The 12,673-nt window shown below is 40.6% G+C and overlaps 1 protein-coding gene across 6 annotated transcripts in view; it reads right to left on the bottom strand.

Moving 5' to 3' along the window:
• DMD (dystrophin) overlaps window positions 1-12,673 on the bottom strand; it is a 1,244,291-nt gene that overhangs the window by 71,336 nt on the left and 1,160,282 nt on the right. For all 6 annotated transcript variants that reach the window (XM_075174519.1, XM_075174510.1, XM_075174536.1 and 3 more), the window contains one exon: window positions 6,229-6,290. In XM_075174519.1, coding sequence (XP_075030620.1) covers window positions 6,229-6,290 — 62 coding nt within the window. The remainder of the gene's footprint in view (window positions 1-6,228; window positions 6,291-12,673) is intronic.

The raw sequence follows: 12,673 nt of genomic DNA, 5'->3' as shown, positions 1-12,673 counted from the left end.
CGGACAGCAATTTTCTCATTGCCTGGACACCATCAAACTGAAAAGAGCAGCTTATATGCTTCAGGTTATTAACTACCTCAAGAGTAAAATTTGGCAAGTTAACAACTAACTACTTCGAAAGAAATTAGATCTCATCAGGTCAAATCCTCATCTTCATTTGATAAGATTTACAGAGTTTGGTTTTTTGTTTGTTTGGGTTTTTTTTTTTTTCCTCTCACTTATTTGCAAGGAAAAAAATGTGAACCTACAGTGACATACCTCCAAACCTGAAAGTCTTACTCAACCATAGCTTGTGGCACGCTCATATAGCTGTTCATAAATACACTGCTTGCAGCGGATAAACTATTTTGGGAATTACATGTCACTGTTGTCTCTGACAATGTCTACCTAACCGAGGTCAAAAATTGTTTACTGTACAGTCCTGAATACACCATAATTCCACTACCAGCTACTAAGCTTTCATGTTTCATCAGACATTAACGGCACTCTGACTTTTCAAGAAGCTTCATCTCACATCAATTCAATACAGCTGCAATTCCCTGACCAGCTGATAAGAATGCTGGGTTTCTTCCTGCTGCCCAAAACCCATATATATAAATCTTCTAATGATGCCCTACAGTGACATAGATCGCCTCTTTAGGAATTATAATTTAAAAATGCAAATGAGACAAATGCACAAAGGGAAGAAATTAATCAAGTAACACTGCTTAATATCAGTTGAGTCTCAGCCATTGACTCTTTTATTGTAACAATAATTAATGCTATCATCTACATTGCTTTGAGAATAACTAACAGTAAATAGTGTTATTATACATACAGACATACAGCTTAACCACTCTCCATGAAACAATCCGGCACGCTGTACTAGACCTGTCCCACTGAGTAAAAAAGCTGATAGTGTCTCTGCAAATTAGTAAGTGGGAGGTACACAGGGAGCCGAAATGCTATTGATTGCATCTAGACCAAGCGGATGAACACCACAGCATGTGCCAGCATCCCAATAACCGGACCAACTGACATGACATTTGGGAATTTAGTTTTAGCATGTAGTGGCTCTTCTTCAGCCTACAAACCCAAAAGTGTAAGAAAGGGTATGATGTACACCTGGGTTACACCCCCATTATGGGATTGGGATGTGAGTAGAGTTTGCAGTCAGAAAGGTCAGAAACCCTTCAAGTACGCTAGATGAGAAGTAGTTGTAATGGAAAAATCCTACAATAAATAAAGAGCAAACAAACAACTTCAAAAATATTAATGAAAGGTGTCCATTTGCAAACCAAGAGTGCAACACTCTTGAGCAAAATGTCCCCATACTGGTCACCTATTCCATAACAGAACATTACTTTGCTCTCTCTGTAATACCCTCCTTCACTGCTAAGATGTCTGTGGTTTCATTTTCACGGGATGCAAGGTTAACTTCTACCACTTAACTTCTACTTTGCTGCCATAGTTACATTTATTGTCTGTTAGGTGTATGCCTACACAGGATGCAACCACTGTTAGAAAGATGACCCACTCTAGGTCTGACTGCTGTCCAAGGTTCACAGAACCCAACCAATCCTATTTTCTGAAATGAGAAGTTTTATTATTCATATTGTAGTTGGCTTGAAAAAGACATCAATGAATAAGCAACCTTTAAGAAAGACCACATGTATCGTCTCACCGAATTTCCGTAGAAATCAAACAACTGATGTGTGCAATAGGCACATGTCTTAGTAGTACAAACATGGAAATCAATTAGTTGAATATGAATAAAACCTCATATGCAATACATGGTTTAGTAGTTTGTAATAAAAACTATTACGTCAGAGAGGGGCAGTTTAGCCTCTTCAGGCAGCATTTCAGAAGAACAAATCTAAATACACAAACCAAAAATGATAAAGTTTATCCACCTTGGTCATTCAGAGTTGGAAGCTCACATGGCTGCACAAGAGCAGCCAGCCCCAAGATCAACACGGCAGCTGCTGCCGAAAGCCTCGTGAAGGCTCAGAAGCAACTGCCAGCATTCTCCCACCTTGTGTTAAGCAACTCCCACATTTCTTCCACGTACTCCACAGAGAACTGCCCCCCGCATCCCTCCAAATTAAATGGAAAGCTGTCACCAGTGCACTGCAGTCTGCAAGGCAGAGGGTGTTTTTCACCCTATTCTCTTGCCTTGGTGCATTAGGAGAGATACACATGCACACAGCAACATTTCTGACTGCATCCTGCTACTGCAATTACTGTTCACAGTGACACTAATGCACCGAGAGGAGACTTGTACTGACATTACATGGGAGGCTGGGGGGGGGGGACACTAACAGCATGGCATGGCAGGCCAAGTTCTCCTGGGCCATCATTGCAAAGGGTAGAGTCATTTTCAGCTTAAAGGCAAAATACTATTATTCTGAGCTAAGCTGCCTGCCATTAAATGTTCACTCTCAGAAGATAACGTGAAAAAAATTAAGCAATCCCACATCACTGGGGAGCGCTTCCCATCTCTCCCCTCACCCAAAGGTCCTTGAACTCCCCAGAACAACGACGTAACACAAATTCTCATTTCAGTGATGCCCTGAAGCCACCATGAAGGATGAGAAAATTTGTAAGGGGGCTGTAAAAGAACAGTGTAAAAAAGCAGATCTGCTGCAGGGGAACTGCTTTTGGAAAGAAAAGCAGCTGGAGCGGTTCTTGGTACTTTGAAGACTTTCAGAGGGAAGTTAGAAGAAAATGGGAGTGGTTCCTAACGGTGTAAATACAAACCGGGGGATGTCTGTCAGCCTCTGAACCTTTGAGACTCACACATCACCGATTTTTACTACCTTTCCTATTTCAGCATTTGTTTTTTTTCTATGCTCTTATATGTTCTATGTTTATATAACTAATCAAACTATATCAACATCTACTAGGTATATTAAATGATACAGCTAAGGTCACTGCTGCAACTACCTGTTGCCACTTTGACTTCACCATTAAACAACAATTAAGTCATTTAATATCGACAGTTTATTATGTACCTTTAAGTAGCCATAACTTTGAATGAAGAATGAAAATTGCCCAACTGGAGTCAGGAATAGATACTTCATTAAAACTGACAGAATTGCTATGTTGTTTAAATAATAAAGAAGAGCAGTCCAGAGCAAGCACTTTAGTATCTTAAAAGGAAAAGCTTCTGTTAAAAGAAAAACCCGTTAGAAATTTCTGATACACATATTAAATTTCAAATCAAATATTTTATCATTATTACTAGTATCTTTATAAATGGCCATGTTTCAACAAATGAGCTCAAGGAGAATTTGAGAGTACTTCTTTCATGGGCAGGTTATTTTATAATTTCTTCCTGTGGGATCTTTCTGCTTTCTCTGATGCAACCCCTATTGAAGACAGGACACAGGACTTCCTGGACCAACAATCTGATCAGGTACAAAAGTGTACGCAGCATGTTCCTACCTTCTTTTATTAGTAACAAATAATGCTCCCAAGTAATTTAGCTTCATTTTTATAAATACCCAAACCTCTAAAGACAGAAAGCTGAGCCAATAAGTTTGAAACTTGGAATTCATCTATTTTAGCAAAAGGTAATGCAGCAATTTGTAGGTGTGTGAATTGTATATGTGAAGAATAAAACTAACATTACTCCTTTTTCTTACAGAAGTGTCTCTTCTGTCTCAAAGACATAGGCAGATAAGAAACATTACCTTGTGCCAGGTTGCATCTTCCTCATTCACTTAAAAAATTAAGCTTTCAGTAATTTGTAAGAATTTAAATTAGACATAAGGATCCCCTAGCAAATTATGATGTACTGGCATGTATAGAGAGCTACATCACACAGTTCAATTATTCCCTACAGGCTAAGTGTAGGAGTTGGAAAATGGAAATGAAAACTCTTGACAGCATTCATGTGCTTGGTCTCACTTTTTTGCATTTACCTGGATTGCAGAATTCATGTTTTCTATCAGATTTTTAAAATGCATACATACTAAGCTCTTTGCTAGCTTCTTCATATGAATGAGAAGCAAAATTTGGATCCTAATGTGGGCAAAAATAATAGGATCTAATGAGTATGCAATACAAAATCGACTTTAATATCTTCTCAGATAAAATATTACTAAACAGTCTGAAAAGACTTCAAACATCCCATTATTACCGTTTTGACCTGAGGCAAAGCAAAGCACTGAAAATACATCAAGGGTTCTGTTCAAGACTAAACGGGTTATGCTTGTATTATGCAATTTGTATGAGAGTTAGGCAACGATGAATACACCCAAATAAAAAATAAAATAAAATAAATTGGTAGGTTATTCAGTAGCACTTTTATCAAAGCTTCACCCCATGTGGCAGTGCACAAAGAATCACCTTGTCTAATTTGTTTTGTACACGTATATGAACATCTAAGTTTACTAATAAAAATGCGTATTATGCATCCTTTGCTAAAATCAGTGTTGCTTCCATATTAATGAGCAGTTGGTCTCAACCCCAAAAGAAATAAAACTAGCCAGAAAGAGGACTGCCCTTTTAGACATTCCTTGCTCCTGAAAAGGAAAACAGCCGGATTTTGTACAAAAAAGAAAAAGGAACAAAATCTGCCTAAACATGTTCCTTCTTTATGCAGTAAGAAATAAGGATGTCTTAAACTCCTGGCATTTGGGTGATACTCATAGTGATAAAACTCAGTTAAACTAAACGCAAACTGACTTCAGCAGGCACACATCTTTTGAATTGTTGACCTGCACCCATCAGGATGCTTTTCTTCCTTATATATAGTTACCTCTTCAGTCCTTGATACTCGAGAGTACTCTAGCTGAAACAGGGAAATACTAGAAGAAAAGCAGTTGCAACAGGACTTTAGGTCTGACCACAACAGTATCAGAAATAACATGCAATCTCTGGATCAAAGAAGGCTGCGGAGTCAGAGTGCAGTTCAATTAACAGGCAACTGCTTGAAGAACTGCCTGTATTAAAGGGATGTCTGCATGTGCAATTACTGTTTGTCCCAAATCTTTTAAACCGTTCACTTTAATACCAGAAATATAAAGGAGACAAACAGGGCAATACGTTATAATTAAATAGCAAGTCGATACTTGTCTGCTTTTGCGTTTGGTTATCCTGAACTTACACATCTTATATCCCTTTTTGACATACAGAGCTATATTCTGGTTAATTTTTAAACAAACTGCTGCCACAGAGCTAACACTATAAGGAAAAAATCTTTACACTGTTTCATTCCTTTTTACCATATCATTTTTCTAAAATATTTTTGGTATGCCTTTAACCGCAGAGCACCGTAGAGATACCTGAGTTAGCTTGAAATAGATTATGCTGGCATAATTAGACTGTTTTCAGCAGCTAAACTAGAGTTTAGCAGGAGATAATTTAAGCTATTTTTCACCATGGTAAATAAACCTGCACTAAATGCCAGATTTGACTGCCCTAGTGCTCAAGCTGGCTTGTTTGAAGCCGGTTTACGTACGTGTGCTGTACAGACATAACCCCTTTCACGAATGCAGCATATTCACTGATATTTCTTTCAGAGAAATAGCTTAATTTTTATTATATTCTTTATTATTTATTAACAGAACCATTAAAAGCAAAGAGTTAGTTATTAAACGGTCTGCAAAGCAGCCTATACTAGAGCACAGATTGACCTATTTTATCTTATAGATGTGCTTCTGCTAATAAAATCCAAAGCTGCTAAAAAATAAAAAAACCTCTCCACCACAGAGGCACATCTGAAGTCATAATAAGCATGCAATTTGGGTATTCAAAATGACATCATGACAGCTGCCATGCCTTCCAAGTATTGAAAGTGCTTTAAAAATAAAGCAGTGGTAACGCAGTTTGGCAAATTGCTTCAATTGGCTTCCTACCATCCAAAAGTCAACATTAACAGCAGCTTGGTTTGATTTTTTCATCTGCCTTTTGTAAAGCAGATTAGACAGTGAAAAGATTCAGGAATTTTTTTTTTTTTTTTAATTTCTTTCCTAGTCTTTCAGCAAGAGTTTGCAACAATGCACGCAAATTACTTCATAAAGCCAGTGCACATTCCAAACGTGCTAATTGAAATATTTTTTCCACTACATGTTTGAAATGTGTTATTATGCCTTACATATTTCCCTTGCAGAAAATTTTAACCTTGATTAAAGCACTGCCTCTCGCTTTCACTTAATTTTGTTTTTTACTACTTCTGGAAATCTTTGCCTTAAAAATTCATTTGATTGGGAAAAAACCAAACAAGTGGTAGAGGTGTCTTACCTAAAGACTGGTAAAGCTCAGTCATCTTGGGATGATCCCAGCAGGTCGTCTGCGTCTCATGGCTACAATACAAAACATGAAAGTTAGCAAAAAGTAAAATTTCTCTCTCCATCGCGCACGAGTGATCCAGGTTGCACATCAGAGCACGGTGCCAGACCACCGCCAGCAGCCTGAGTGGCTCTGGCAGGGGGTCTCAGCAGCGGCACGCTCGGCTTCTTTGAACATGAGACATTAACTCAGGGCCCTGCATTTAGGCACAGGCTCAAGAAACAAAAGTAAAAGTAGTGCTAATATTAAAAAGACAGCAAGTATTCAGATATGCCATAATGTTTTATGGAATCTGTAAGCACACCAACCAATTCTTAACAAGTCTTTGTTTCACATGGATCGTTCTCCAGTTCCTCCAAACTTGGGGCCAGGCATTTAAGAGGGCTTAGTTCTTAAAGCATTTATGGAAACTCTGACCAGATACTGAGATCCATGGTATTTTTGGCCTGCTTTACCCTGTATGTTCTTTCCCATGTGGTAGGTAAGAGCTACCCAATGCAACGGCTGCAATCCTTCCTTTCAGTCCAAACATCTGCAGTAAAATCCCCATGCAACATCCCACTGACCCACCACCAGCTTACATTGCTTTTCAGGCCAATGCGTTGCACCCCCCATACTGACGGTCTCTTTTAGCAAAGACTATTGCTGCTCCTCCTGTTCCCTGGGACCCTTTGGCCCTTTCCGTTGGAGGTCCCTGTGCAGTGCCAGGCGGGAAGCCAGGGGAAAGCTAAAGCTGGGTTATGAAACGCTGCAGTATGACTAGAATGTAAATTGGACGGTCTCTGCATTGAGGCTAGCAGTCTTCAGCTTTGCAACACAACATGTTGCCAAAAGACATGCAGTGTGAGAAAGCCAACAAAATAAAGTGTTAGCGGGTGTAGTAGCAACTCATGTCTCCTAACATTACACATTTTATGATTTTTTTTTAATGACAGCATAGTTAACGTGATCATGTTTCCATTAACGTAGAAAACTTGAAAGAAAGTTCTCCTATCTATCCTGTAGCCAATAAAGTCCTGTTCATACAGAATTCAGCTACATTAAAAGATGCCCATGAGTCTTCATAAAAAAATTCTGGAAAGTGTATGTAGCACACAGTTGCTAGCAGTCACATTTGCAATTTCTGTACTTAAAAAGCGGACATCCTGGTTCCAACTCGCACACATCTTTCAGGAGAAAATATGCAGAAGAGCGGGACCTGATCCACAGCACTGTGGAGCTCCTGGAGCACACACCTTCCAGCTCCAAGAGACTAAACCACCACCCAGCCAGCAGGTTGAACGCACCTGTACACCTCACTGTGCGCTGGAAGACTGATATGATGAGTTTGTTTTAGAGAACAAACGGTCCTTGAGTTCACTTTTTGAGGCAGCTATGTTCCCAAGAACACTTTTACCCTTTATAGGCTAAGAAGGGGTAAAATTTTCAATGAATCACTTCAATACCACCCCTACTCAAGGAAAAAAGAAAATCATGACATGTTTTCTTAGTATGATTTAATTTTGGTCTTAAAAGACAGGCTATTTATTTGATCCATGTGAATACTTTACTAGCCCAGTAACCTCTCTATATTCAGTCACTTACTATAGCTAATATTTCCAGATTTTGCTCTGTAACTGCAAGAAAGAATGAAAGGGATCACAAGCACTAAGCATAAGGAAAAAATGCTGCCATAGCGCTGCCCCAGTTGAGCACAGGCTTTTAAACAAGCCTTGTCTCATCAACTTCAGCATCCCCTCCCCTTCCTAATTCCTGTGGTGGCTGAAGGCAGTGAAAGAGGGAGGAGGACACTAGAAGAGCAAAAGCAGTCTTGTTCTTCGCTCTGGTAAAAATGAGTCCTGCAAAGGGAGGTGGCTGCAATCACATTCAGAAATCTGAGCCTGGTCTGTTTTTTTTAAGTGCAGAAATTGGGTAGCTTCAAGCGAAAACCTGCGGATTGAGCCACCTGCACCCGAGCTCCTGCGTTTCCTACCACACTTGGTATGGACAGGTTCTGCAGAGAGAATGTAGCACCAGCAGCTTTTACCATACCCAGGTATAAAGTGCATTTTTGAAGAAAAGCAGAAAGAGTTTTGTTTACATATCGAGTCCCTAAAAACTTGGCTACCTGAAGGCTCTGCTTATACAAAGGAAAAGAGGAAGGGCGCGTACTCATCGCAGAAGAACCCTGTAGCCAGGGATGTCACGGTTCAGGTGAATGGACCACAGACCCAAATAAACATTCACCCCCACAGAACTGGGACCGCAGTTCGTCCGCACCCCATGTCAGTCCCAGATCAACAGGCATGAGCCTGACCACCCCGGCTTGCTTCCCCACAGGCAGGTAGCCCCAGAAGTGGGGGATATTTGAATAGCAACTGTACCATGGTTTGTATGCCAAATCATGTAGTAAAAATGAGAAAAAGAAACTATGCACACAGTTACAAGAAACCTCTGAAAATAATCTGCCTGGCTTTCCCTATGAAATTAGTTTGGCAGCCCCAGGTTGTTCTATGGATAAACCAGACCACTTCAGACTCCATAGCTGTTAACCTGCTAGCTTTCAAAGGCACTGATTCCCCATTAGGATATTTAAAAGTCATCAGATATCTGGCAAAGGTATATCTATATAGGATTATGGAATCCCATGCCTGTGTTGGACAGAAGAACAAAAGGATCATCTTAGATGTGAAAAACTATTAAGGTTAATCACTAATCAACATTACATGGATGGGTAATGTATTAATTTTTTTATTTTCATTTTTTATGGTAAGGCCTAACTGTGTATCAGTGAATTTAGTGGGTATGGTTTAAGCTTATGGCATTTACTAATCTTCCTGAAAATACATAAATTGATTTTCCTAAGGTCTTGTAAATAAAATTTCCATTGCCAAAGAAACATTGGATTCCAACTGTTTTCAGATATTTTTAATACCAGTAACCCCAAACCACTACCCAGTGTGCTCTTCTTTCATGGTGTAAGATTAATTCCCTTGGAGATGTACATTTCGAAAAGAATGATTTTATTTGCTTCACCTGCAAGCGACAAAGACTGAATTTGCAGGGCAGGTACATTACTCCTCTTTTCCCCCCTTTGCTTTATTTATAAACCGAGTCGCAACTTAGAGGAAATACCCCTTTCCTTAGGCTTTAAAAGTCAAGTCAGTAGAGACCCGAACTCTTGCCCCTGCCCCCTTCCCAGCAGTGACTACCCATGGGGCAGGGTGCCCCGCACCCGGCTGGTACGGCTACCCTCGGCAATTCAGCAGAGATCACTCAGCCTCGTGCCCTGTACCAGACCCAGCGAGGCACTGGCGAGCCATCGGTACACCTCTGAGCCCTTGCAAGGAAAAGCAAGGGTTTTAAAGGGAACCGAACCTCGGTCGCTGTGATTTCTGTAGAGGTTGAGTGCCCGTACTGAGCCAGGGCAGATTTTGCTGGTACTTTACATGCAGAACACAAGAAGGCTGCAGCTATTTTGCTCCAGCTAAAAGGCGTTTGCCTCTCAACCGAACACTTTCAGCTCGGAAAGTTATCAACGATTCTGCACGCAAGGGCAGCTCCAGGAAAGGTTAGATTCCATCGAGGCTATTCTTCATAAGCCTCTTTGCCATTTTCAAAGGCCATTTAATTGCGAGCTTTGGGGTTGGACCGGTGGGGGAGGATTTGTGTGTATGCCTTTATTGTGAACACCCTCTGAAGTGAAATGCCAGCTCAGCAGTTTCAGGCAGCCTCAACCACACTTGGGAATGCTGTAGCATCCTTGAAAGATCTGCAGCAAAGCGTTTGCCAGAGTTTCATACTCTGGTGAACAAGGCCCTTTACAGCTTGCAAGTCAGAAAGACATGAAAAGTGTAGTGCAAGTCCTCTTGACTAGCAGCAACTAAAGCAGGGTGAGAATATGTGCAGAAGTAAGTACTCAAGATGCTTTTCCAATGAACCACCAACATAAAAAGGCATTAATGCACACAGCCAGTAGTTTTGCAATATTGCACACCCTCAGAGGATACATTTTTCAGTTTGGCTCTACATTTAGGTCAATTAAATTGATCACTAGCTTTTAAGTCATGGACATTTTGCAACGAATAAAAATGTAAGTGGGCTCACGTGGCGTATTTTCCTCTTTCTCACCTGACTTAAGCTGCAAAGGTGGAAAGGAAATTAAAACAAGGCCTGAAAAGGAGAGCAGCAGCAATGGATAATGGTGACACCTAGGCGCTGGTGTGAGTGGCACGCTAAATACACTGATAATTCAGTGGGATGAAAGCATAGCCTTCACTTAATGCATCCTTTGGGAACAGCAGGACCACTTCATTAAAGGATGATTATATTATATTAGCAAGGATAATTTTTATGTGGGGAATTCTGTCGCACTATGCCTGTGTGAGCTCCTCTGTTCCTGCCAACAGCAGAGAGATTTGTCTCTCATCGCTGTCAGCAGAGCCAATAACACACAGGATTGAAAACCTGAAATCAAGAGATGATATCCTAACCGACACACTAGCTGAATTACAGTTCCCTTGTTATAACTTGATCAGTTTGGACAAAATACAGTTATTTTATCTTCCTTCCTTTTATATTACTTCTGAGCAACACCAGCAGCAGGAGGAGTGGAGAGCAATGCTCCCCCCCCGCAAATTCCTGCACAAATTCCCCCCCAAACATTCCTGCACAAGCCTCACCGAAACATTTGGAAACCTTTTAACTGTTTTTTGATTGCACTCCTTCTCCCCCCGCTGCCCTTTTTTTTTTTTTTTTTTTGAAATACATATCTAGGATTCAGTCTCATGTGTATTCACTGCTTGGCTCCAGAGTCTAGAATTTTGGGTTGCAACTGCAGAGTCCTTTCTAAACTCTTACATCCTCTTTCACTGGTGATACCAGAGCCAGTTCTGCTGTGCTTCTCCCCTCACCCTTCATTAAAAAATGCAACATGAACTAGATGTGCATAGAAGTGCATAGAATAAGAAATTCTACCAGGTAGCAATACATAAATAGTTACATACACTCACAAAAAAAGACGAAATTAAGGTAAAATTTTACAAAGCACCGAACTGATCCATTTTCCAACAACACAATTTACAATACCTCTCACCTTTTGGATTTAAGATGAATAAAAGGTCATTCCAACCACCTCATGACTGTTGTCAAAAAGCCAAAATAAACATGATGGAGTTGCTTGGATTCTACTAAACTAACCTATATGCAATTGAAGTTGTTTGTATGAATAGAAACTACCACTCATTTGAAAGAAAAGTGTTTTCAACAGTAGATGACAGTGATTGCAAGGAAGACTTAATAGTTGTCTTTTTACAGTGTTTCATTAATTCCTTAGATAAAACAAGTTACTGCTGTGGAAAGTATTAGCAATGTAAAAAGGTGGCACTCCTTTGTGCTTTACAAAGGACTACTGTTTTCATCTGTAAATCTAGAGACTACTGATCTGTGCAGAGATTATTTCTGTTTAAGCCAAGGATCAGTGTCTTTTCAGCAAGAATTTGACTTTAGCGTGTTTTATTGGCTTTTGCGAGATTTATCAGACTGCTGAAGGCAGGCACCGATATATATTAAAGTTTCTTGCTGATACTGGAAATGAATAGTAGGAGAAGGGCAAATATCAACTGCCAAGTACTGAACAGTAACTCTTTTTTTCTCGTTAAACATTTATTTTGTACACTCTGTCACGGGCAAAGATTCCCGCTCAGTGGCTAAGGCTTGCTGAGCCTGCCCCCCCAGCTGTTACTCTCCATTGATCTATTTGCTTTTCAAAGCCTGTCCTCTCCACCTCTGCCAAAGCAATTTCACTGCAGGGTCTTGTCAAATCCAGGCTCAAACAGCGATGGCCTCAACCGATTCCTTAGTGCTAAAAGGTCAAAGATCCTACATATAACCACGCTGCTTGTTTCCTCAGCTCCGTACACATACGCCTGCAGAAACCACTTCTCAGCCCAACTTCAGCTTAAGGTGAGGATTGGGGACACTGCCGGTGTCCCAGGCTGCAAGATGTTTTACAATAGGTATTAAAAGGCGACATAACACCCCATAAAACAACAAGAAATACAGCACTTATAATGCAATAGCCCAGAGGGAACCCCCTCCCAGCTTCTTCTGCCTATTAACTTGAAAGATGATTTCCAAGCATGAAATTACTGGAAAAAGTAATACACCTCTAAGCACGTTTGCTTTCAGGAATTCTCTCAAAGTTCGCGCCTGAACCAAGTTACCATACACGCGACCTGCTGTACAGGTAACGTTTTACAGCACCGCGCTACCCCTTAAAACCTGAGGAATGCCGAAAATAGCCGACTCCCGTCCTTTCGGCGCCTCCCCGGAGCCCTCCACATCCCCGGCACACCCAGGATTTCCCGGCTCGCCTTCGGGGTTTCACCCCACCAGCCCACATCCATCCGCACAGGTA

This window comes from Calonectris borealis, chromosome 1 (genome assembly GCF_964195595.1).
Source record: "Calonectris borealis chromosome 1, bCalBor7.hap1.2, whole genome shotgun sequence".
In the NCBI taxonomy this organism is placed as follows: Eukaryota; Metazoa; Chordata; class Aves; order Procellariiformes; family Procellariidae; genus Calonectris; species Calonectris borealis.
This window is presented reverse-complemented; position numbering and strand designations above follow the sequence as displayed.